Here is a 27,360-nt window from a genome sequence, read left to right as displayed (position 1 = left end):
TGTATGTAGGAGATTCGACATTTAGGGGAATCTCTTTGGCAAAAGGACGCGGTATTACTGAGTGATTCAATCGGCTGCGACTTGAGAAGATCAGTCTGTCCCCGAACAGCCTATTCTGTAGTGACCTTCGCTATCGCGTTCAGCTCATCAGATTTGTAGACTTTGTGTGGTGAGACTCCAGAAGACGCTCGCCGGCACGCCGGTGATTCGGATGCGAGAAGAGCAAAGTGACTTTCAACAAAGTAAAATCGTGCGTCGTGCGGGCCGTAGTGCAGCTAGTCAGTCGTATGGATTATCGGACGCATGCCGAAGCCAGGAGGCAGTGCAAACAGTGCCAGTAGGGTTGTCGTCGAGGATCGATTACACACAGACGCGGGGATTTGCTACATGTCTACCAGATTTATGTGAAACACTAGCACAGAGGTAGCTGCGATTACTGGCTATGGACGAGCAGCAGGCTGTGAAATGGAAGCAGCGTGCGCTGAAAGCCGAACTGCTCCTGGAGACGATAACGAATCGCGTTGCTGAAGTGCGTGCTGCGTTCAGCTCCAAGGTGAGCTATCTGGGTTTTTTTTTTAGGATTTCACTGTCTTCCAATATTGAAAATTGGTGATAATTATTTGCGGAGCTATTTCCGAATGGAAATGAGCGAATCGGTGATGAGCGGATGTAGATATGTACAAGTCGCCTGTGGCGTCCACCTATCCTTACGAGTCGTTCCAAGACCGTTTTCTGTTGTCAGGAAACAAAGTGCCTGCCTGTCGTCCTGTAACGTGTACTCGTGTAATGGTTTTGTCCTCGCACGTGTGTATTGAAGGCCCTGCAGCGAATCTCGTTCCATCCCCTGTACTGCGCAAATATCAGCTTTCTACTAATTCTAGAATCTAGTATTATCTAGGGCTAGATTAACACTACTGTCAGTGCTCCAGTACTAGTAGTACCCAGTCGAGACCTGCCATGAATCCATGATGCTGGCTCCGCTGGCTTCCTCCTTTGCTATGTTCGTGAGCGGTGGAGGGGACACAATCGGCCGGCGAGCAACGACGTTTGTCATGAATTAGCTACACTTGGCAGACGTGACAGCACTGGAGATGGGCCCGTTGCCGCTGCTGTTGCTTCTGCTGGCCGTGGCGATCGTAGTGGGGCTGATTGCATTTCATTTGCCAATGGCATGGCTCGCTGAATGCTGCCTTGTTGAAAACCTTTGAACGAGCCTGCCGGTAAACGTGTTGGCTCAGAAGAATATATCAGCGTCGCTTGCAAAGGAGCCATCCACGACCAATGCATGCTAATTTCAGGGGGTGACTGGCCTGACGGATGTGGTTGATGCTGTGTGACCAGTACTAGAACTAGAATTGAGGGTTGTAAAATCAACGTAAAGAGCCAAATGAGCGCCTAGTAATAGTAGTATTGTCAATATTGAGTACTGCATAGGATGATTGAGTGACCAGTCCCTGGATATCTGCTGCTCCCTACTGGTAGTACATGTACTAGCACTAGCACCGATGCTTGTCTGTACACGTGAAGTATTCTATGTCACTGGTAGAGTGTCAGGCAGATTGAGAGCTTGTGGCGTAGTGGTGGTGAGACCCAGGCAGGCAAACCAAAGGTTCTCCGACCCAGTCTGAGTCTGACTGACGTTAGCAGCAGACTTTGCTGGTGCAGATAACAGTGGTGGTTGTTACCTGAAGATGGTTTCTTGTAGCGCAGGGCTGGTGACTTGACCAGAGTGTGCATGGGCAGCAGCAAAGCCAGTGAGCTTAGTCAGTGTGCAGTGTGTGCCTGATACTCGCCACTACACTCACATTAGTAGTGGTGTTTGGACAACTAAGTCACTGCAATTTGGGTCAGTTGGAGTGCTACTGCAGTGCAGGTACTGCATCACAGATTCTGTAGAAGCCAGGCACCTGGTTGAGTACTCCATAGAAACAACAGCATCAATCAAATTCAGTGATAGTAGTGGTAGTAGTAGCAGTGCGATGGTGTTTGTGGCATGGTGAGCAGCTGACAGCCATGTCTGGACATTTCCTAGCCAGACCTTCGGAGCAGAATGACTGGCTCTCGCAGGCCACTGTCTTGCATCCCGTCACGGTGGAGCGCGGTGATGGAGATGCCACCACACCGGTGGGGTGCTCTTTACTAGCCGTACTCCGTGCTGCCACCGCCGCTGCACCTCGTAGCAAGAGTCCCGTATTCCAGCGTATCAGACCAAAAACAACACGCCGCCGCAGACTGGTTAGGGAAATACATGTTTTTTTAATGCGACAAAATGTACTTCACGCTACGCCGTGTTTTGTTTGAGTCGTGACTGTCTTGTTTGTCTTGTATGCTTTGAATACAAGTACATGTAGTGCACCACATGTGCTAGCAGTACAGTGCGTGTAAGTGTATGTGTGTGCGTGTGTGTCTGTGTGTGTGTGTGTGTGAGTGTGTGTGTGTGTAAGTGTGTGTGTGCGTGTGTGTGTGTGTGTGTGTGTAAGTGTGTGTGTGCGTGTGTGTGTGTGTGTGTGTGTGTGTGTGTGTGTGTGTGTAAGTGTGTGTGTGTGTGTGTGTGTGTGTGTGTACATGGTACATGATACGTGTACATCACTAAGGAACATTATACGTGTATGCACTAACAAATAGCCATACACAGTTGGAGATAACCAAAGCGCTCACAAAATGTCATGCTGACTAATACAGTTATAAATAACCTTTGGGGGAATTCCATTTCAACTGGTTACATGCATTTTCAGAAACTTGATTTGGTGCCAGGTTACTGTTAACATGACAGTGTCAAAGATACATGCCCTTTAAAAAAATAATGAGATGAGAATGGAGAGTAGCTCTCCCCCAGCATGATCAGTGCTGTGAGATGCAGGGATTCACCTGTCATTTTTCATGTATTCGTAGGATGGACCTGGATGGATCTGAAACAAGCCTTTCTGTGCATGCCTCATAGTTGATACATGTATGACCCCCCCCCCCTCCCCAGTGTCTTAAACGCATGCTCTTCACATGCCAAAGGTGAATGCGTAGTTTTCTGGACTCCAGTTGACCGACATACAAGACACACATACACATACTCATAGAGGAGGTTGTCTAATGCTTAGACACTCCATAGATCCTTCTCTGCATGGCAGCTACTTGTTTGGCTGTGTCATCACTTTCGGATTAGCATCCATGCCTTCGATCACTAACAACTTTAATAATAGCCAGAACCACCCTAGGCTGGCCCGGATTACTGGTGTCGTTGCAATGTATGTGCTGAATGTGAAGATTCAAGAAAAGCATTTCATGCCATTCTGCACAGTCATATCGTAACGGTTGAGTATTAACTTTGACTCCGTTGTTCCTGTTCCCGGTGCTGTGGTAGATTGAAGAGCTCGAAGCAGAGAAGAGGGAAGTAGAAGAGAGTTATGAGGAGAGCCAGGCGCAGGTATGCCATGTGTACGTGCGTAAACATACTCTGCCTGGCTGCCGCTCCACGCAATATGCGTGTACTGCATGCATGCATCGTGTAAAAGCACCGTGCAGTGAAGTCCTGATCACTATGCATATGTACAATATATTGGTGCAATATGTCGGCATGGTGTATACACACTGGCAGCTCAGCCGTATGCTTGATTCCACACATGAGCCGCCAAGAATGAACAACACTATAAGTACGTGTATGTTCAGTCAAACCTCTTAAGACGACCACTCTGTTAAGAAGACTACTCTGATAGGGCAACCGCCTGCCCTTGGGGACACTCCAGGACCAAAGGGCATCACTTTATAACGATCCATGTAGGCATGCATGTTCAGAGTCTTCCTAGTAAAATCTCATCCCTCCTTCTCCCTGCGACTGAGATTCATTTTTCACTTACATTCCTGCTGTTGTGTCAGATTGCAAAGCTAGAGGCAGCCATTGCCGAACGCGATGATAAAATTGCTCGCCTATGCAAGGAAGTTGCGGAGGAGGTATGTATGACCTATTGTTCTGCGTTCTGATCTTTGCTCTTCATACATTCTTCCATGTTGATGCCTGCTTTAGTACGGCATTCTCTCTTTCACGAAAATAATTTCTTACTAAAATGCATTCCTTCGCCGCATCTACAGTATACAATCTACTATTTGTTAGGCTTGTGCAGTTAGCCACAGTCCTTCACTGGTCATGATTGATATGCGTAACAAAACTTCCTTTTCGTGTTCTACACTCCCAGAAACAACTTCGCCAGACTGACGCAGAGGCGGTTGCTGCTCGGGCCGAGCAAATCCGCACCTGGGTTGGAACGAAAGTCACTGAGGTAACCAGCATTATGTGTTTGCACTTGAGTTGACGATTACCGTGCTGTATGAGGGAGTGGGAAGCAGTGGTGCAACGCATTCATGTTTATCAGCACAATAATATACTGCATGTCATGTATCTGACAGGCTGGTAACATAGGCATGCTCCTTTCTTCTTCTTTCTAATTCGCAGCTTGAGCAAGAAAACAAGCGGCTTCAGGAGTCTTTGCGACAGGCGGGTAAGCAACGGTATCCGGTCCATGATGCTAGTGGAGATCTGACCTCGTTTAGCTACTTGTATTCATTCTGCCGACTTCACTTGGGCAAACCAGTCGGTTGTTCCAGAATCGAAGCATTTGCCATCTCATCACGGGTTCATTAAAAGTAGAATGGTCAGTACACGCCGGTGGATGGACCCATCTAACACGCGGATAATCAATGTATGGTTCACTGCCGGCACACACTCTTGCAAGAAGGCTTCTGGCCATTCAGGAATTCATGCCGGGTGCTCTCAATACCTTCACTGGTCAAGCCCAGATCAGACGGTCTAGCTCGTACATGCCAGTACTAACATCGGGTCTGCTTTCTTTTGTGAGAGATTGTATGCAGCAGTAGCAAGCTACCTTAGTCAGTGTACTCCTCCTGCCTTTATGCTGCAGCTTCATTTTCACTCATGGGCGATAATTATGATGATAGATAGTGGTGACCAGGGGGTTATTGATGTCTGCAGCTTGAGCAATTAGGGGTATCAAATATTACTTTGCGCTGCCTGTGTTGTTCATTGCAGTTTCCGGATCCAAAAATCCGATATCCCCGACTAGCCATGGGTATGACTCGGTGCGACAATCGTTTCACGAGTATGACTACCTTCCACAGTTCACGCTCACAGGCTCTAGTGATGCACACGAGTACGAAGAACCGGATGATGAATTCAAGCGCCGGTTTTACTCGACAACTCCACCAGCTGCACCCCAGCATGGGGTTCACCCTCAGCCCGTTCCTCCTCGGCGTGAGTCGGCTGGCGCCATACACAAGCTGTCGCCGAAACACATCGTTCCAGCCATTTCTCCGCTGCCAGCTCCTGATTTCCGAGCGTTAGAGCCAGGCCGTCCCGAGAGACCGCCAACCCCAGACCTGGCACTGCTGTCACCAGGTGCGTCTCCTCTGCCCGCCAGGCACCAGAATCACTTCATCTTTGGCAACTTTGAACAGCTGAAAAAGTCCCGTTCAGAATCGGATCTATTAGATGATAGTGCCCTGATGAGCCCGCTGTCGCCTTCAGACCGAAACAAGCGGTCAAATCCAGAGATTGCACAACTGCAAACACGGCCCAGTAAAAAGCCTCGCCCGCTCCCTCGTCGACTTGCGAACGGCAATGTGTCGGTTCGAAAAACGTCTGAACCACCTGAGCCCGGTTCTGTCCTGAAACCGGCAATCATACCCCGGCGCAGGGCAATCACTGATGGTGATCTTCTTCTCGGTCCGCTGTCGAGGGAGAGAGAGGACGAATTTGCGAGGTTCTCCCATGTCACTGATCCATATGCACGTGTGAAGAAGCGTAGTAAAAGTGAGGACAATAGCACTGTCGTCCAGGCATCTGCAGGTGTGCCTATTCCAGACCGACCAAAAAAGAATATTTATTATCAACTTGAAACGCCACTGGAAGAGGTGCCCACTGGGAGCAGTCCCGAGAAAGAAGCGGATACGGCGGAAATCCGTTCTCGTAGCCCGCTGCGCTTTGCGTCCGCTTCGTCGGAGGCAGCGTCGCCGCCTCCATCACCTGGCTTCCTACAGCCTCTGTCAGCATTCACCTCTGTGAACACGCTACCTCGTGGTGGTGATACCTGGTCACGGGAATCGTGTGCTCTGCAGCATGACTACTCCAACATAGAAGTGAGACCAGATCACCACACGAAGAGCAACGGCCTATCGAATGGCGGTGGTGGCGTGATGATGGAGCATCAGTCACTGCTTCCCGTGTCATCGTCCGATTCCGCTCTTGGTACGCTGGATAAACCGAGCAATGTGAATGGAGGTGATAAGGTTATGCCAGCCGGAAGTCCTCCAGCAGTCGGTTCAACCAAGCCAGAGTTGGTAAGCAGTGAAGTCAGAGGGCAAGCTCCATTGTATACCTAGCTACAAGATTGTGTGCAGCATGTTTAGCAAGGAACCTACAGGGATGTTGACTGCATGAAAACATCAAGAATGCCTCAGGTTTCACTCATTTCCTACCCTGTCTTGAAACTGTTGTCATACTCCACTGCTCCTGAATAGGAATATGACTTGACTGATAGATAGATAGAAGAAGTGTCCATGATGACATTGTGTTACATTCTGTCCCCAGCCCAAGCCGCAGCGGAAGCCACCTCCACCGCCTGTTCTGCCAAAGAAACCGCTCCGATGTAAGTGATACACACTGGAAATTCCTTACCCATGTAAAGTACGCTGGTCAGTGAAATCATGACCAACCACTTGCATGCTTTCCCGGGCCCAGTTAAAGTAGCACCTTATGCATTTGAGGTTAAGAACACAGAACAGGGCCTTGATCCACAATGCGAAATGTACACTGAAGAAGTTTTGTGTCAGTGTTGCGAATATGAACCCAAGCTATGCGTATTTGCCTGATATTGGATAGCGCTTAAGGTTAACTCTTTTTTAAACAATTTTGATGTATTTTTTCTTCAGCAAATGGACTTGCGGCCATCCCAGCATCAGTTCCAGTAATATCTCACATGCTTGGTGCAGATGAGGTGAGTAACAGTCAACTATGGGTCAGCCTGGGGGTAAAGGCAACAACAGTTTACTTTAGAACGGGTAACTATTGCGACGTAAAAATGTTTGCAAATTTTGCGAGAGGCCCCGAATCGCAAACTTTGAACAACGCAAACTCGCGCCGTGTAAAGTTCAAAGAAGTATGTATTCAATATGTATTCAATTGCAAACATTAAACAGCGCAAACCAGTCTCAATTTGTAAAACGCAAACATTTATTGTCGCAAACGTTACCCGTTTTACAGTACTTGAAATTCGCATGGATTTTGAGTTGCTCGATCCAGTTGCCAATACAGTGATCAGTCCAGTGTGTGCATTAGACTGCGCAGTTACCAGTGTGCACCCAAGAGCAGGCAGTGACTGCTTCGTTGACCACCGTTTTACCTTAGTGCACAAATGCGGCATAGGGCATAGGGCATAGGGACTAAAAAGGTAGTAACAGCTGTTGGAATAGTTCTGGATGTGGTAGACACAGGACATTTACACGGGAGAAAAGGATGTCACTTGGGACTGGGTCCCTGCTCCGAGTTCCCTACCTGGCAATTTGCTTGAAGCTGAGAGTAGTGACCGAACGTGACTCTGAGTCTGTATACTCTGCACATCCTGTGACAGTCTGCGTTGGGAATACACCGTCCTAGTGCTCCTAAGACTAAGTAGGAGGTCGTGCTCACTTTCCATCAGTTAACTGGATTCTGACCAGTATGCCAAGATTTGTAAGCCAGGAAGGGGGGGGGGGGGGGAGAGATCTAGACACCTGGCTGAAACATATTGCCCCTTTTGCAGGACTCTTGCCAGCATGTGCTCCAGATGGTCTGATTCAACATGTACGTGATATATTCGTGTGCTCTCTCTCTCTCTTTGCCGCTGCAGATGGATGATGCCCCACTGTTTGAAACTGTGCCCAGAGTGAGTTTTCCTTGACAAACAAGCTGTTCGGTATAGAGGGAGGTATCCGATATCATTCCTGATGCAGTAGCTATGAGCAAATGTTTGCCCAAGAAGTGCATAAACTAGTGGATCATGGTGCATTTTGAGCCAGTGTGCACTTCTCTGGTTGTCAAGTACCATGTTTTACATCACGGGCATCAGAGATGTACCACAGTGCTAGCTGCAATGGGCGATCACTTGGAGGTGCACCAGCGTGCTGGCTGCAATCCCTCCTGTGGATGGCAAATTTTAAGGTCAACCAGTTTTTTGTTGTTGGTTGCATGAACAAAGTGCTTGGGGTGTAAGTCGCAGGTGTGATTTTGGCTCATTTTTTGTGAGACAAAATTGTCGTCTGACCCCAGAAATATGATGGACTCGTTTGACGCCGGGCTGTTTGTTGTCCTATTGTGTGCACGTGTGTCACAACGTCCAGGGTAATTCTGTTGGCGTGAGACCCACGAAGAAGAGACCACTGCCGGCGTCCGTAAACAATGCGGGCTTCCTTGCCAGCAGTGAGGACGAGAGGGAGGACTCCAGACAGGGCGGTATCCTAACGTGCGACAACACCGGGCTGTACTCTAATGCAAAGTTTGAGGTAGGTACACGGCCTCGTGTCTGTAGCACTACTATGTCACACTCTCATTCTCTTTTGTTTTCCTGATGAGTCGTACCAAATCGGTGTCTGTTGTGGATGGGCTATGTTTCTTCTCTTATTACCTTATTGTCTCCAGTTACAGTCCATTCAGAAAAAGATGATATCCTAGCTTTTGGCCATAAACGGGTCAAATTTTGAGTTTCGTCACAATTGTTTTGGCAATCCCCATGGAATGCTCTTGCAATTGTGTTTTTGAAGTCTATTTCTCCAAAAAGCAAGCCATAACAAAAATAGGATTTGGCCAGGTTTTGCCCCCAAAGCACTGAATTGGGAAAAACCATGAAAATCCAGGCCGTTCACTCCACTTGCATAACGGTACATTTGCGGTTCGAACCCCGGTTGAGGTACCTTTTTTGGACCCTTTATCAAGTTTCGAATCTCGCGGCACTGCACAGTGTACCACAAAATCGCCAAATACGGGAGCTCTCCAGAGCCAGCGCTCATCTTTTTCGGAATGGACTAGAATATACTTGTACGTGTGGTTATTTTTCTGATTCTGGCTCTGTGTGGCTGGAACGTCGGCCTGGATATTGCATTATTATCGCAATGCTCTGTACACTTCTTGGACAACGTGTGTACAAGTATACGTGCATGCATGCGAACAGGCTCCTGAGTCCTGTGGGCAGTGCACATGAGCGGTGAGGTATACAGATGTGCTGCATTATCTGACTACTATGTGTGTGTGTGTGTGTGTGTGTGTTTGTTTGGCCTCCTCTCCTTTCCGCAGCCGTCGCGAATGTCGGCGTTATCGACCGGTGCTCCTGTGTCTTCTGCTATGCCAATGGGTGAGCACGAGGCCAATGCAAAGCGCAGCCGTATACACAACCTGGCCAAACAGCACAAAATGCACCGGTCCTTTCACGCGGATAACGCCTTTGCAGACCCTTTGGTTTCCGGCTCTCCGCCGGCCGGCAGATCTCGTGCTCAGCCAAAAGTCCTCAGTGATGGCTCTCTTGATGAACCAGTCTTGCAAAAGGTACTCATAATTATACGTTATGCTTGCATGCTACAGTACTTAACTGATGAATTTCGTCTCCTGAGTGATGAAGTGATCACGTTTTCAGTGGCATTGGTCAGCATCTATACATGTATATCGTTGTTGATGTTGATCTAGTGTGAAAACCCAGCGGCGCTGTACGCTGGTGATTCATGCTTCAGATTCACACCTGGCCAAACTCCAGTCCATGGTAGAGCAGTATACGTAATGTATCCATTGTGCACAGCAGATTCTGTGTCTCATTGCCTCTCGGTTTCTTGTTCACTCGTCCCCGTAGGCCGATCTTGAGCATCAAGGTTATCTAACTAAGCAAGGCAGCAAGGGCAAGGCGTGGAAGCGACGGTGGTTTGCTTTGGAAGGAGGAGACCTGACGTATTACAAGTTGCGGGTGAGTTCAGGGTGCATGCTTCACCAACTTGTGACTGTGCGCCTGTATGACTGTGACTATATGACCATATCAGTCTTTCAAGTTTATGATCCGGCCCAGCAGTCTACCTTGCAGCAAGTAACCACCCTCGGTTATGCATGAGAAAACTGGCGTTATTCATGTGTTGTCGTGATTTGTGAGGTTGAAAGTATGCATCGAAATGGTCACTAAGTCCGAAGATAGTGTCGTTAGTCATGAGGTTGACTGTATACGGTGCTGGAAAAAGTATGGGTTGGGATCATCTATAACGTTCTATGTTCATCCATTATGCAAGATGCTCTAACTCTTCTAAGCAAAACACTGGCAGCGTCACGTTATCTTGTCGATCTGCGCCTTCTGCACTATTCTGTTCTTAGGAGGACTGTGGTCGGCGGAAACCACGAGGGCGCTTACCACTCGGTGAACTTCAAGCTGTGTCCCGCGATGAAGATTTAACCCTGCAGGTCAGTGGAATCACTGGAATGTATAGCAGCATGTTAAGATCATCAAGAAGAACATACAGGAAAACTTGTCTATGCGACCACTCTGATAAGGCTGTCTACCTGTCCAACAGGACCACTACAACCAGGACCTGTGATTTCCAGACAAATGACCCTGGATAAAGTGACCACCTGTACACGGGGACCACATAATTTGTAAGGTCCCTTGAGCGGTCGTCTTAGACAGGTTCCACTGTACAAGGCATGCAGGCATGGATGTAATAGTGTTACTATTACTTGGGCGACAATGATCCAAGAGAATTTGTCACAGTATCAGTTGCTCTGAGCAAGGTGATGATATTGGTTGACCCCTAATTGCAGGTGATGCGGCTGATATTCAATGGAACACAGGACTCCTGTGAAGCTCAGTCCCACAGACTATGCATGCATCCATTGCTGACGTACTTGCTGGTCAGTTTGTGCCGTATTTTGATGATAATTCTGTTTTTGCTCGACCATGGCTGTCCTTGAAACATGCTACAGATCACCACTACCAGCAAAATGTACTCTCTAACGGCTGACTCAAGCTTTGAAGCCGATGCCTGGCTGAAGGGTAAGCTACCAATGTTTACTGTAGGATTGCATGATCTATTAGTAGAAGACAAGTGGACATTTAAGTGTTCAGGTTAAGGTGTTTGCCTATAGTATAGGGGTATGTGCTGAAGTCTACAATCAATCATTGAGCTGTGTTGCTTTGCAGGGCAAGCACACTGCTGTACCCACCCCATTTAGCCAGCTACTGTCTAGCCCCTCACCTGAGTAATTCGGGCCCCACCCTTTTGACTGTCCTCTGTGAAGTGATGGGTTTTCAAGTGGACAGCCATGTTCCAGTACGATTCGGTGTTGTGACCTCTACCTCTCTCTCCATCTCTCTCACACATTGTTTCTTGCTGTCCTTCTTTCTCTGGACCTCTCACAGTCTTTCAGAACATCTTACGGACCAGCCTTGGCAAGCGCGCTCTTGAAAAGGTGCCGACTCTGCTGCGACCGGAATACCAAGGTTGGGTGACGCGGGTAAGTTCCAACAATGGCAATGCTAGTAGTAGCCCGGCACTGTCATTACAGCATGATGTTTCTACTAGTGAAGCTGTCTAGTGACATCCAACCACTTAGCTCAGGAAATCCAACCTCCTCCCCCTCTCTTGCTCAGGAAATGCACCACTAGCTCTGTACTATGCACTGGGAGGGGCTGGCAACGACTGTTTCACATAGGGTGCAGGTATTGCATCGATGGTACGAGTTTCACTTTGCCCTTGACTTTGTACATGTGATGCTTTGGCAAGTTTTTGTTACTGTCGTCGGTGGCGATGAGGTATCATGCTACAGTAGCAAGTTCTCTTTGCAGGCCACTGAAAAAACGCTGAGTGCACTCACTGCCTGCTAGAGGTCACTATCAATATGGCGTGTCTTCTTCTTGTGCTGTAGATCCAGAATGGCCGGGCAAAGCGTTGCTGGGCGGTGATCGTCCGAGAAATGCTCCTCTTCTATCTGAGCCAAGACCGCGATGAGGTAAGGTCCACGAGCTGCATGCTGTACGCCTGTGCATTGCTTGTCATGGAGCGACGTTGCTATTGTTCAGCACTTGATTCAGTTTGAAGGAAGCGAGTCGGTGTGAAAACGTTCGTAAGGACTGCATTTTAGGTGCTTGCACTGCTCTGTGCGTCTCTTGATGTTGTGTGGATAATGTTGTTATGTCAGGATCCGTTTGCCGACGTATGTCTGGAAGAGTGCAGTCTCGGAGTTGGCAGCAACACGTCGAATGAGGAATCATCACGCTTCCGCAGTCAGCTGAGCTCGCCACTGCCTGAAAAGTTCACCATAACTCTGTTCAGCAATCGTGATGGAGCGACCAGTCCGACGCAGCCGCAAACGTCCCTCACTGTGTCCGGCAAGGACGAGAAGGTAACTCACACCAGACACGGTGACACTGCACTGCATAGATATAATTATTATGAGTGTCTTGTTAACTTGGTTTGCTTGCCTCATAGACTTCGCTGCTATTAAATGCACCCATTTCCCCGGATGGTGTCAGTTTTCACTGTTCGGTTTGTTAGACAGCCAGCCAGCTTACAGCCGTATTGTTGTCTGGAACCGTGACCATCTGTCGTTCTGTGATCCATTCAATTCTGCCCCGGTGACTGCACATGCATGATGGTCGGGTACTCTTTGTGGATACCTGTAAAAATCTAAAACTGAGTGTGTTGCGGTTGTGCGCATCAATCCAATATGTTTTCACTTAATTAATGCTGCTTCTTTCCACGCATGTGCATGTGTACTGGATCATTTGCAGAGCAAGTGGCTGTACCACCTTACAATGTCCTGCAAAGGCTTTGATGAGACGGACACAGAGAAAATAGTATCCATGCTGATGGACAAGCACCATCAGATGCTCTCGGACTTTGAAGGTAAGCACTAGGTAGTCAGTGAGTGCATCTTCCATGGCTGCTGGTATACATGCATCATGAATGCATTGTACTTGCATGAACACTAAAACAAGTAGATGAGACTAGTGTTACAACTCACAATCATGTGTGTGTGTGCGCTGGACATTGTCCCTCTAAGTAAAGGTATTTGTGGCATATCTAGGGTGGCCGTACAAACGATGTTGGTGTCCTGTGTAATGTTGGTGTTTGCCACACTCTTGCCCTCCTCTCTGTGATTCAATACGTGTGCTGCCGTGTGTTTTGCACTTTGTTGTACTGTGTTGTTGGTGTTGTTGTAGGTGATAGCAAGGTGTGGTGGAAACACCCAGTGTTGTCCTATTCAAGCAAACTCATCACACAACCACTGACCACACTGATGACGGATGAGCTGGGCCAGAAGGCGGTCGGCTTGTTCAAGGTTAGGCAACCTCTTGCACACCTACACCTAGTATGCATGTCCAGGAGTGTAACGATAACCGTATTTCCCCGAATATATGTCACACTGTTTATACTGAACTTCAGGGCCAACAAAGGAGTGCGCCTTACAATCCACCATGACTTACTCAGTACTGTAGCGAATATGTATATTTGTGGACTGTGGCCGCCAATGCACTCTGCAAATTGCACTGGAAGGAAAGAAAGTCACCAATGATCTCCGATTCTCCATGCATGCAATAAGAGTGGAGTTGGATTAAAAAGCACTATTGCCGTCTCTCCCCGTTAGAACAACTTTGTGGAAGTCTCACAAAGCAGGACGAGATTTTTACCAGTCTAATTCTATTGATCAGTCGATCACACTGTGACTGTGTATATACCAGCTGTCATTACTGTCCCGGCATAGGCCCCAATTTGGCAATTTCCGTATTCTCACACTTATGCCAGACCTTGACTCACTCCCAGTTGATGGTAGGTCTCCCGGCTGCTGTATGTGTGTGTGACGAATCCCTGTCCTCAATTCAGAACATCCAGCTCTTCTGTGAGGTCAAGGTGGAACAGCGCGGCATTGAGTACCACATTGCGCATGTCATGTCGCTGCTCAAGGACATCTTCTCCGAACCGGGCCTGCTCGACGAGGTCTACTGCCAACTGATCCGCCAGTCGCACAACCACCCCATCCCGAACGGCGTTCAAGTCCAGCAGGTAGGGTGGTGCACGAATGCATCGGATGCATGCCCCGGTGAAAGGATGTCGGTGTTTGCAACACACTATATACCTGCTAGGGGCACACTCTGTGACGCAGTAACCTTGGCACAAGAGGCTTGGTGCACCGCCTTCCGATCATTGGACTCTCTTGATTACGTAATTGCGAAGATGCGAAACTCGAGAGTCGCAGTGAATAATATCCACATGGGTATGTTAAAGAGAAATTATTCTGACTGTGTCAGGTGACGACTGCTTTAAAAATAGTTGTACTGCATTTTGGAAACTTAAGTCTTTCATGCTATTCGCTATTATCTTCCTGCAGTGCTGGCGTCTGTTGATCATCCTAGTTGCCTGTGGCCTGCCTAAAGCAAAGAAGTTCAACTGGTACCTGCAGCGACATATTCAACATCACTTGGATTATGAGTAAGACAAGAGACACCGCGCCCCCTCTTTGCTGTAAATGCTGTTGCACCGGGGGTACATGTACACTCGTCAGATGGGGTGAGGGGGGGTGGGGTGGGGGGGGGGGGGGGCATACCTGCAACTTGCGCAGACTGAGAAGTTACATACCGGTAGTATACTGCTAAGTTAGGTGCGTCATGTAATGCGTCCAAACGGTCTTGTGTTGTGTAATGATCTTAGCAAGTCATACTTTCCGTTGTTATGTACAGTGGCGACGTCGCCGTGTTGGCCGCATCGTGCCAGCGGTTGTTGAAGAGAGTTCACAGCAATGGTCCTCGCGCTTTGCTGCCCAGTCGCCTAGAGGTAAGTACTAGTAACTGGTGCATTCTGATTGGACGCTTAGTACCAGCTCTCCGCCGGGGTATTGCTCCAGCTGCATAGTACGTCCAACCTATTTGGATGTGCTACGTCTCCCTGACGACTAGCGATATGAGTAGGGAACACGACTTTTAAGGTGTTGCTCATATTGTGTTGGATTGTTCTTTGCACAACAGTGCAGTGACAATGTGCTTGAACTGCCTGACTTCTCACGTCATGAACCTCTAGTATATGTTGCTGATGGAATGTAAGGATGTCCACTGCCATGGTGTATGTATGTTTATTTTTTTTTTATTTCCTTTATTTCCCCATGTTTGTTTTTTTGCCCACGCCCATTCACCACTGGGAGACGAGATGTGAAGCACAATTGAAACCTGGCATGTGTTCCAATGCTGAGTAGTTTGACATGTTCTCCATGTGTGTGGTGTATATGTGTATGCGTGTCTGCGTTATGCCTGTGCGTGTGTCGCTATTCATGATGCGTATCAACAGCTTCACTGTCTCCTATTGGGTGACATGTCGCAGACAAGACCCGTCATGCTGCCCGTGGAGTTGATGGATGGTACTAAATATGTAAGTCCACTGTATAGCCTCTGTACACGTGTCCATTGTGTACTCTGGGTACAAAGGGGTATGTGAGTGGTCTACCCAGCCCCTCTCTCCCCATGTACACTGGCTCTGTAAGTTAGTCCACTGCCCAGCCCCTCTCTCCCCATGTACACTGGCTCAGTAAGTTAGTCCCCAGCCCCTCTCTCCCCATGTACACTAGCTCTGTAAGTTAGTCCACTGCCCAGCCCCTCTCTCCCCATGTACACTAACTCTGTAAGTTAGTCCACTGCCCAGCCCCTCTTCTTATGTACATTCTGCTGTGAGATGTTATGTGTACATGTGGAGGGTATTCGACTATTCGGACTAGGGTGAAGGGAGCGATCAAACTTCCCAATGTTTGTTTGTTTGTGTCAATTGCAAGACTGATCGTTTCGGACCCATTTCTCCGAGTTTGAAGTCAACATAGAGGCTGGATTTGTATCTTTATGTTCCTTGAAAGATCAGAAACTGAATGAAGACGTGCACAATGCCTTGGTATGCACTGCAGTCCAGATTGACCTTTTTCCCAATAACTGCCGGCATATGGTATGATGGCATGCATGTGTGCTTGCCATGCAGGCTGTGGAATGTGATGCCCTGTCACTGGTCCAGGAGGTCACTGACAACCTTAGTCAGGTCAGTTGCACCGGCCTGCTTATGTGCCTGCTCGGGCTCAGTGCTGCTGCTGCTGCTGCTCATGTCACGGGCTGCTCAGGCTGCCGTTTACTGTGTTCATTGATTGCTATTCCCAAGCAAACCATGTGGATTTTGTTAGCATAGTCTGACTGTGATCACAGTTTGCTTCCGAAATCTGATTGGACGCAGCACACATTACAGAATGGCCTCCTTTCATACTGGGCCCCACTTCCATCAAGTTCTCCAAATTCATGGAATCCCAAGTTGATGATGGCTGTGAGGGCTATATAGGGGTGGAAATGGAGGTGGACCCAAGATTATGACATACACTCTCACTCTTCAATGTAATACCACAGCATTGCATTCTGCGTCTGATGGTCATAGTGAAGTGCTAACGGTGTTTGCATTTCATTGGCGTTTGCTTTGTGATTTTGCAGAGACTTGGCCTGCGTGATACCCTGTGGAGCGGCTTTGCACTGTTCACAACCCAGCCCGGGTGCAATGATCAAGAAGAATACCTGAAGCCAGCAACAAAGGTGAGGAGGAAGAGGAAGAGGATTGTGACGATAGAGCTCAGTCAGCGGGTACCTGCGTGGAGTTTATGGTTGGAGGCTCGGGATTTGTGCCTACCGAGCCATATGAACAATTCACTTTATCCCTGTTCGGTCCTTGAGGGAATATTTGCTTTCACCTGCATTCTGATTGCCCTGAATCTGTTGTTGTGGTACTTCTCTCTGCTTCCCCACAGATCTGTGACGCAGTACAGCGAGTGGAGAAGGAGGCATTAAAGGACTTCCGCAATGGCCGTCTAGCTCCGGAGAAGCTCTGGCGGCTTGTGTTCAGGAACAGGTAGGCTGTGCTTGGCCAGTGGGTGGGTAGGTAGGTGTATAAGGGGTATGTGGGAATGTGTGTTGGGGATGTATGTATGTATGTGTGTGTGTGGGGGGGGGGGGGGGCATGACAGCAGGGTATCTGTGATTGCATGTTAATCAGGCAATGCTGTGTTAGGGCATTGATTAAACATGTACATGTACTGTAAAATCCCGCCAGAGCGCCCCGTCTCTCCTATCCGCCCCTCCTTGACTTCTTGTCAGGGACGTGATTGATTGTATCCTCGTATGACTCTGTCACAGTCTGTGATGCCGTACTGTACTGCAGACGCGTGCTCGACCCCATTGGAAGTGTACGCAACAGTGCCCACCCTCTTGACCAAGAATCGCACAAACCCTGAGTTTTGACGGGTCTCTACGACTCCTGGCTCTTGACCTTTGGTCGGTGTACGAGATGCACGAACAGTTTTCGTAGGGCGAGTACTTTTTCATGAAGCACTGAATGCGGCAAGTAGGACTCGCCAATCCGCCCCTCCCCGCCTGAAGCGTCGAGGAGGTAGGGGCGCTCTGGCGGGATTTTACGGTACCACTATACATACCATGCACAATATAGTCGTGTGTTGTATAAATTACAGTAAAACCTGCCAAGGCGACCACTCGGATAAGGCGACCACCTGCCCCAGAAGATCACTGCAACCAGGACCAAGAGATGCTAATTCCAGTCAATTGACCCTGGATCAGGAGATCACCACCTAGCAACAGAGACCCCGTTTTGAAGGTCCCTTGAGCGGTCGGCTTAGACAGGCTTCACTGTATGCCAGTTCATATCGTTGTTCATCTAGGGAATCCACGGTCTGTTGTTGTTGCCGATATTGCCATTATTCACAGCACGCTGGCATGTTTGGTGTTACTGTACCGCTTTGCTTCCAGGCTGTACTTCAAAGGCCTTTCCAACCAGGAGACGGATATGGAAAAAAAACTACTGCTTTTCCAGGTGAGGCACTCCATGCTGGGTGTATAGGTATCTGAATGACGCTCAGAACAGTTTACCTACTCAGTTTACAAGCGTATTTAAAGGGGAAGTGCATCGATTTTTCGAGTCTGGTCCAGAAGAAAGACAATTTGATATCGGTTCGAATGGCATATCTCTCGCTTCCATACGATAAGCCAAACTTGCCAAATCGCCAATTGTATACTCACGTTGCCATAGCGACCAGCGCAGTGATGACGTTCGAAAGGCTTAGCTCCACCACAGAGAAGGTCGATCACTGCAGAATTTGGTCATTTTCAATTGGTTTATTCACTTTATTGTATTCACGAAGTGAAAGAAGGGCTGTGTTCAATGCTGTTAGTGCAGTGAACTGTGTGTTAGTAGTCCTCTCGGTTGTGTACTGGGACGTGACACCGACAGGAGAAAGCTGGAGTGCGGAGACACCAGCAGACAAGCGAACATAGTGACGAACAAAATGCTGAAATCTTGGTTGGGACAAATCAAACGCATAGCCAGCAATCGCATGTCATCACGTACATTCAAAATCAACATAATTTTGCGAATCGACCTTTTTTTCAGGATCACTTTTCAACGAGGACGAAGCAAAGTCGGCCGAACGAAGCCTAGAGGAAGAAAATCACCCTCTCCACTTCACCATCACGATACTGACATAGATACGAGATGAAACAACTAAAAAATCCACAAGAAAACTGTACGGCCATCATCGCGCTGACTTTGGTCTGACTTTGGTCTGAGAATTTCTATCAAGATCAAAAATGTACGAGGAGCACTCAAAAATAAGCCACAGACGTACCTTTATCGCTCTCTACTCCTTTTTCAAGGCACAAAAGTCGACTCTCCACTTTCAAACCAGGAACCAGACATACCAGTGGTCCTTTTCAGCTGCTCCACGAGCGCAGGAAATGTTCACCAAGGGGCGCAGAGCAGCATCCATTCCAGAAAAAGAGCTAAAATACGAGTGAGACTGCATGCCTGAGTACATGAGTACAGGTCTGCTCTCGATATAACAACTCTCACTTGTACATAAACCTCGTTAGTACATAAAAAAATCAAATCCCGCGCCGAAACAGCATCACTCCCATACAAAATTTGTTCTACACAACATAATCCTACATAACATAAACCTCGACATAACACACGCTACGGCGGTCCCCGACGTGCGCACTCTCGATACAACATAAATTCACGTGCACGGTATGATCAAGCGGTAGCTGTAGCTAGGCATTTTAGGCCAGTTTAGTCCTACATAACGTAAACCTCGGCATAACGCACCCTACGGCGCAGTCCCCGACGTGTACACTCTCGATACAACGTAGATTCACGTGCGCGGTACAATCAAGCTGTAGCCGTAGCTAGCCAGTTTAGTCCTATGTGCATATATTCTGCAGCATTGATGGTATCTGATGTCGATGGTGGTACAGACAAACAGTGTGTATATGTTTGCACGGTTGAACCCGCCTTGTAATACCCTTCATTTTGAGGTGCATCTTGTATTTTACACACGGTTTTCTACATAACATAACTCTTGATATAACATAATGTTTGCGTGGTCCCAGAGATTACGTTATATGGAGAGTAGACCTGTACATGTATGAGTACATGCAGAAAATAGTCAATTTCAGCGTTTCTGCTCCAAACAGCAACTAGCTTCGATTAGAAACAAAGATTACACCAAAGGATCAAACAACAACCATTTTCTGCAGTTTTTTTGCAGATGGCTTCCTTGTGCTTGGCCCAGCACGCCAAAAATCACACCTCGGAGGAGTACAAAAATTACAACTCTCAGATGTCCTCGATTGCTGGCCATGTTCAGCATTTCCCCCAACCAAGGACCATGCCGTTTGCTCTTTCCACTTCCTGAAGATGAATGTGATGCTTCCTGGCGACTCTCCTATCTCTCGTAACATCTTCTGAAGCCAGGTGCGACGACGGGTGGTGGAGATTGACGAATGAAATAATGTCGTAGGTTTGAAAATTTGCTGAAAATGTCTCAGGAGAGACGGCGAATTCCAAGCATCTTGTCCTGGACGAAACCATTTCCTAGGCACAGTCAGCCTAGGGAAATGCATGAGAAGGGCGATAAATAGTTCACGGGCACTAACAGCATTGAGCACAGCACTTCTTTCACATCGTGAATACAATAAGACAATTGAAAATGACCAATTTCTGCAGTGATCGACCTTCTCTGTGATGGAGCTAAGCCTTTCATACGTCATCACTGCGCTGGTCGCTATGGCAACGTGAGCATACAATTGGCGATTTGGCAAGTTTGGCTTATCGTATGGAAGCGAGAGATATGCCATTCGAACCGATATCAAATTGTCTTTCTTCTGGACCCTACTCGAAAAATCGATGCACTTCCCCTTTAAGCCTGACCTTGACATGTGTACAATCATGTATATAAGTACCGAATGTGCTTCTTCTTTTTTCTTTTTCTTTTTTTAAGAGCTTACCATGCTGATTGGCTGCTTCTCTTGCAGATCCACGAGGATGTTGTCAAAGGACGGTTCCCTGGAAACGAGGAGTTTGCTATTGATATGATGGCACATGTCATGCAGGTATGGCGGACCTTGGCGGTTACTAGTATTGCTTTGAATAAAATGGACACTGATGGTCCACCAAAAATTAAGCAGATTTTCCTCTCCTTTTTGGATACAGGTTCAGTGTAGTGCTGGCCAGTGACCGGTTCCTACTCAATTATTCGATGATTTGTCCTTTTAAACACAGTCTAGCTGCTTTAATGCATGCCAGCTTTAATGCATGCCAGCTTGCCATGCTTATTTGCTCTCACAGTTATGAATTTTGTGTGCGGACAGAGAAAGGTGTTGATCCCCGCGCCCCAGTTGCTTCGGCTCGATTGTCTTGGTATTCGCAGGGCTGGCTGTTTGTTTCATTTCTAATCGTTACGGATGATAAAACACCACTATGTCGTAGGAGTGTGCCGCGATGTTTGAATGTCATGTGTTTTGCGGTGCCCAGGTTGCACAGGGGCCTTGTCCGGCTGGCCTGAACTCTCATCAGCGACAGGGAGCGCTGACCTACTGCGTCAACAACTTCTACCCAAAACGCTTGCTGGAGGAGAGCACAAAGACCGAAATCCAGTAAGTCCGCCAGGCAGTCTGGTCGTCTGATTGATATAATTATATTTTCAAGGATTCTCCAGAGGCAAATGGATGCCTATCAAAGGGAGTCTCCTGGGGAAAGGAAGTGAAGGTGGCTGTTATGAGGGAGTCTTGTGGTATGCTGGGCAAGTTGCTGTTCTCAAGTTCAGAGGCAGTGCAGGGATCTTGGATAGTATGCATAGTCATACGGCCCTAGATACCGAAAACTGAAAAAGGCCTCTCCACACACTTGTGTTGGTGGGCTAAAGTTCACCACTCGATGGCCAGACAGCTGATTGTTCCGCCCACGTGCAGAAACATTCACAGCATTTGGTGAGCGAGTAGTACTAGTAGTCTTTCGAAGCATGCAAGTAGGTACAAGCAGGTGTTCAATGCTGGAGTGTTTGAAGAGTAATGCTCGAATTCAGAACTAGGCTGTATAACAGTGGACGGTGACTTTGTGCTTGTACTGCAGGAGACTAACACAACGCCTCTGGGTGAAGTGGGACGGGCTTCGGCGGACAGCAAGGGACGAGTGCCTTGCAGCGTATTTGAGAATGGTGCGCCGCTGGCCGTTCTGTTCGGCCGTCTTCTTCCCTTGTTTGGTAAGCCTTGCATCTGCCATGATAAGACAGATTTGTAAACCATGCCATTCGGTAGAGGGCTTACAGTATTTCCTGAGGCTTGGCAAGATACAAGAAACCAAGATGAACAAACTGGCGTATACATTTCGTTGGTCAGCTGCCAGATGGTTTAGCTCTCGCACTGAGCATGAAATGGAGTCGATCTTTCTCTCTTTCTATATGGCCAGGTACAGACTGTTTAGGCTGGGTGTGTTGCAATGATGTCATGCTGGGGGCATACATTTTTGTCGAGAAGTTCAAGCTTCCACCCTTCACCTCTTTCTTCCGCTGTGCAGGTACGCGGAGTCGATACTTCATCATTTCTTCTTGCCATTCAGGAGGATAGTGTGTCGTTTCTGCGAACGGACTCCATGGTAAGCTTTCTAAAGAAGTGCTCAAACAAGCCCACCGAATACTCCATTGCTCGATGTGAAACTAGGGTTGCAAGGAATATTCGAATATTCGATTGATATTCGTTTGGAACCCGATGGAAGGAATATTTTCCCCTTAGAATATTCGTTCGTTTTGACACGTGCGCATACTCTGCCCTTGTGTCGATCTATCGTAGTAATTCTTGAACGGATTGAGTGATATGTACATGTGTTATGTGGTGAGAAAGGGGACCATGACTCACAAGAGTAGTGGACTTGACTCCACTAGACATCTACTTGGTCTAGAACATCCGGGGACTCGCCAAACTCTTTTTAAGGTTCTTTTGGTATAGACTATTCGATTCGTTTACAAAGAAAATCGATTTCGTTCCTATTTAAATATTTGTTTCACCCTTACAAATAATTCAGCATTTCGAGAGAATATTCGTTATTCGTTCGTTATGGGTGAGTATTCGTTCGTTTCTGAAATAGAATATTCGTTGCAGCCCTATGTGAAACCAAACGATTGACTGTAATTGCCACTTGATGCGGTGTAATTGATATTGAACTCGGGTCTTTGAGCGTGTACATGCAGTAGAAGGTAGTGGTGGGCATCCAGCACTAGCCAGCACTAGCCAACACTAGCCAACACCATCCTGAGCCAGAGACCAAAGGGATTTTGAATTTTGGGTGGATTGTTCCTTTGGGAATCTAGTCAATGATTTTTCAGTGAGTTCAAAGCTTGTTTTGGCTCGTAGCACCTAGCATTTTAATCCATGGATCATTGCACCATGGCTCAGCATATACACATCAATGCGAATGCAGGTGTAGGAGACATATCGCCAGTAGTGCTAAGCATACATGTACATACATTGCTGCAACAGGAAGAAGAGGATGAAGATGTGCTGTGTAACTCCGAGTTTCACGCACGGGGCGAGCATCGGACAACAGTAACGAGAAAATCTAGATGTAGACGCCGGTTTATTAGACATGCTTGTTGTAAGTAGCTCTGCCCTTGGCCCGGGCGTCGAGCACTGTACTGGACAGCTAGGAACCGGCTTTCTGTTGTACATACTTTGTTGTTGCTGTTGTTGTTGTTGTTGTTGTTGTTGTTGTTGTTGTTGTTGTTGTTGTTATGTGTGGATGCTGTGCAGGACTTGGACCACTGCTATCGGTACGACCAGCTGCTGACGTTTGGTGGCTGCGATGGTGATCTGATGCTGGTCATTCAGCACTCCACCAAGAAGCTGAGTGCAGCCGCGGCTCGACGCAACACACCAGTCTCTATAGGCGCCTCCACGGGAGCAGAGACTCTGGAGAAGAGTGGAACGCGAAAGGTGCTCCTGCAGATGAAGCCGGAAGATGTAAGGATACTGTTCAAATGACTCTGCCTATTGTGATGCAACACCAACATGTTTTACACCTTGCCCCAGAAGAAACTATTAAAAAATTGACTTGTTGTGTGTCGCCATTCTGAGAGAGAGTTTGGTGATAGTAACTTTGCTCACCCCAATCCCTCTGAATGATAATAGTAATAATTATTATTATTGTTTTCTTTTCTTGTCCTCATCGACACCCAGGTGACGGCTGCAACTCTTACCATTGCCAGCTATATCCGGACATGTGAATTACAGCAGGAAGCCCTGGAGGCAGCTGCCACTGCCCTTGGACTCTAGTCCGACCATGCAAGACCCAGAGTCAGAAACGTGAAACCAGCTATCGCCACTACACTTGCCAGATTCGCTAGGCTCTTGCGGTGAGTCACCGTGTGCTTATGTAGAATGGTCTGAGGCCGGCTATGACCGTCATGCACTTGAGCATGCAGCTATAGCACCAGCATCACCGACAATAGGTTATGGCAAGTTCAGGTGGTATGCCCTCCCCTCAACCCCCCCCCCCCCCCCACACACACACACACACACGCACACACTGCATCACAGAGCAATAACAGTTAGTAGAACTACTTTGAGCTCTTTTTGGCAGAGACAGATATAATGAAGACTGGGACTCTGTTTTAGGTGCATTGATTTTGCCTCAGAGTTGATCGCACCACGTATCACATATGTGCTTGAGCTACTAATCGAATCATAATTATTATTGAGCAATGTAGCTGATGATGGTAACTCCAAGATTAGACGAAGAGTCATCAGTATAGTATTGGTGTTTCATTTATATGCTGTCGCTACAATGACACCTAGTGAATTCTCCGAAAGAGCTGAATTTATCATTATCTCGCCAAGCAGATGCTGTTGAATGATAGCCCGGATAGATATCTGCTAGATTGATATTGTAGGAGAACCCAGCTGTGCAAATTCTTCCTGCCAGAATTGTAATTAATTTAAAGAGATTTAAAAAAAAGATCTATATTCTATCATCATCAATTCTGGTGAAATATTGAAATTTTCATAGATTTTCGCAATGTTATTCCGAGTCATGTTTTGAGCTAAGTACTTGAAGCAAGCAGTGAGAGCATGCATGGACTGTCTTTCCAGAAACTGACCCTGGTTGGTCCCCTGGGGGAAGGAAAAAGACCCAAGTGGCATCAGTATGACTGTGTGCGGGCACGCGTTTTGAGCTGCCTTTGGAGTGAAAACCTGACAGCGCCTTCTAGTGTCGGCCTGGTTCCACAGCACGGGTGGATAGAGCATGCAGTGCTCATGTGACTGGAGCAAGATCCCGGGTTCAAGTCCTTTTTAGTCCTTCTGGGGTTAGCATTTTTCAAGTTCTCTTTTCAGGCAGTTCACTTCACTGACACTTACATTGAATAAGTTTTCCCACTCCTTTCCGAATAAACTAGTAAATTAAAGGTCCCAACCTCGGATTTATGGCCAAGAAGGAACCTGTACTACAAATCTTTGGTCTCGGTCATTATAATAATTATTATTATAATTATACTGGCGTGTGAATTAGGGAGTTGTGCACTCTCACTGGGGGTTGTGCCTTTGCTGTGTGCGTTACGCGGAGCTCGCTGACTTGCCAAGTTGTCAGTTTGAGCACTCTTGGCTAGGTACGTTCAGCTTGGTTCAAGTTAATTTTTTAAAGTCTGGCTTTGAAAAATACTATTTTTTCGCCTAATTTTCTCCGGCTGTGCTGTGTACATGAGTCCACAAAGGACGACAGAGAACTTCGCTCCTGCTTTGATGGTAGTAGTAAAAAACGGACTCTCGTGTTGGGTAGTGCCTTTCCTATTTTACGTGTGTACGCCGGCGGAGCTCACTGACTTGTCAGTTTGAGCCGTGACTCTGGCAAGGTACCGTGATTCGGCCTGGTTAAAATCTGGCGTTGAAAAATATGTATTGCTATCAGGTTCGGCCTCATTTCTGATTTTCTCTGTGCTGCGCTGAAGAGGTCACGAAGGACGAAACGCTGAGTCCCGTCCGCAGATTGAGTACAACTATTATCGAGAGTAAGAAGCATACTCTTGCTAGTATTTTAAAGAAAACATAAACAAGAGCGTGCAAATCCGCTTCGTTTGGCCCACTGTGGAATCTTTGTTGACGTTACCTTTTCTGGAGATCATGACTGAGTCAGTATAAAATGGGCGCTTACGGTAATTCTTTTCCAGTCATCCAACAACTCGACCTTCGCTGATGAGGTCTGGATGACCGAAACAGCTGTCACTGAGTGCCAGAAGGAATAATATTCCAGTGCTCCGAAGGAACCTTTTAGGATGTGCCGGTGTGGTGGGCCTACACAGAGCGCAGCACAACGACGGCGGTGGCACGTGTAGTCAATGTACCGGCGTAGACACCAGACCTCCGGTACAAATATAATAGTTTTCTGCCCTCCCCCCTCCCCCCCCCCCCCTCACCCTATAATAAAGAGCTCCCCAGATCTCGCGGACGTCGCTAGCAAAATCCGAGCACATCCGTGTACCGGGTACCTTTCTGACCCATCTAGAGTCACAAAAAGTGGGCTTTTCAACGAAAAATGGACCCCAAGTTATTGATTGGCACGCCGATAAGTTAGCGATAACAAAATGTTTACTTCCATGCGGTAAGTATGTACAATCACAGTCATGTGCAGTTTGGAGAGCATACACTTTTGTATACGTACACTATTGTGCAAGTCACGCACTCACGATAAGTCACGCGGCGTATCGCGAGTGTACTGTACATGTACATGTATGTTCCGAGTTAGGGGCAATCAGTCCTTGTTGCGGGCAGAGCTCGGTCCCCACTTGCCCGGATAAGGTGAGTTTTACTACCTAGGCTGCTACATTGTGCAGGTACATGTACATGTACATGATTGTGGTCTTTGTTGGGATTGGAGATAAAGAGGGCCCACCGTGTTTTGACTTCATACGCACATACATGTACATGTACATGACTGTATGCGGTTCATACTGCATGTATTCAAGAAGGAGCTTCGCAAACATTTCTGTAAGTATTCAGGTCTACTCTCTGGCATGCCGCTACCTTGTGCATAACAGTCCCCCCCCCCTCCCAATCTGGACTCTCTTGTACCATCATCCTTCAATGCTACGGACCCCACGGTAGGCGGACAGTCAGTCTTTGGGTCATCCTAATGAAGTTAGTACAGTCAACTTCGCTAATAACGATTGCGGATATAACGACAATTCGCGAATAACGATTGCGGATATAACGACAATTCGCTAATAACGATTGCGGATATAACGACAATTCGCGAATAACGATTGCGGATATAACGACAATTCGCGAATAACGACAGCATTTCCATGCCCAGAGCAAAGTCCCTTCCAACTGCAATACATAATGAGACGTCGGGTATAACGACACTTCGCGAATAAGGACACTTTTCTGATGCCCCGCCGGGTGTCATTATAAGCGAAGTTGACTGTACCAGTACTTCGAAGTATTATTACGGTATTATACGAATGTGCCTTTATGAACCCTCTACACTTTCAATTACTGTATAGCACGTTTATTTCGATGTAGTTTAAATTTCGGCAACTTCGGTACTGGTCCTGGATCACCTAATTTAACATTAGGCCATGGTAAAAAATTATCTTTGATTCTCAAGTACGCACGCACCAATTTTTGGCGGTGCACCGACGATTTTTTAATTTTCTATGCATGCATATGCGCGCATGAAAACGGTCAATGCGAAAGGCATGAATCAGGGAGTAGTAAAATACCGGTATTTTTCTACTCCCTGGCCTGAGAGGTTATGCGAATGACGTCACGAGGAGCGCCAAGGCGGCTGCGAGTGGCAGGGGTGGCAAAATGAAGTCGTTTCTGCTTGAACTATTTTTTACTAGTCTTTGAGAGGAAAAGTAAAATTTGTTGTTGGTTGTCGACATATCGTTCCTCACTTTTATTTTAATTTCCGCTGGTGTCTCGCTTGCTGAAGTTTTTAGCCTTCAAC

The 27,360-nt window shown here is 47.4% G+C and overlaps 1 protein-coding gene across 2 annotated transcripts; it reads left to right on the top strand.

Moving 5' to 3' along the window:
* On the top strand, positions 1 to 24,458 carry LOC135804751 (pleckstrin homology domain-containing family H member 2-like). Of its 2 annotated transcripts, none has more exons than XM_065318705.1 (33): positions 1 to 553; positions 3,356 to 3,418; positions 3,868 to 3,942; positions 4,185 to 4,268; positions 4,442 to 4,487; positions 5,036 to 6,342; positions 6,593 to 6,650; positions 6,934 to 6,998; positions 7,890 to 7,925; positions 8,380 to 8,541; positions 9,329 to 9,577; positions 9,876 to 9,986; positions 10,382 to 10,468; positions 10,988 to 11,057; positions 11,424 to 11,518; positions 11,930 to 12,013; positions 12,203 to 12,406; positions 12,795 to 12,909; positions 13,227 to 13,345; positions 13,888 to 14,067; positions 14,393 to 14,493; positions 14,742 to 14,835; positions 15,343 to 15,423; positions 16,018 to 16,074; positions 16,512 to 16,610; positions 16,823 to 16,923; positions 17,835 to 17,898; positions 20,397 to 20,474; positions 20,896 to 21,017; positions 21,493 to 21,622; positions 21,937 to 22,014; positions 23,166 to 23,375; positions 23,592 to 24,458. In XM_065318705.1, exons 1-33 carry the CDS (start codon positions 443 to 445, stop codon positions 23,685 to 23,687), a joined length of 4,632 nt encoding a protein of 1,543 aa, XP_065174777.1. In that variant the 5' UTR covers positions 1 to 442; the 3' UTR covers positions 23,688 to 24,458. The 2 variants fall into 2 exon arrangements, with proteins under 2 accessions (XP_065174777.1, XP_065174776.1); XM_065318704.1 differs by lacking the exon at positions 1 to 553 and adding an exon at positions 595 to 2,235.
* The last annotated feature ends 2,902 nt before the right edge of the window (positions 24,459 to 27,360 follow it).

Source organism: Sycon ciliatum, chromosome 1 (assembly GCF_964019385.1).
Source record: "Sycon ciliatum chromosome 1, ocSycCili1.1, whole genome shotgun sequence".
NCBI classification, from domain to species: domain Eukaryota; kingdom Metazoa; phylum Porifera; class Calcarea; order Leucosolenida; family Sycettidae; genus Sycon; species Sycon ciliatum.
The sequence above is the reverse complement of the archived record's forward strand: the minus strand, read 5'-3'. Positions and strand labels throughout refer to the sequence as shown.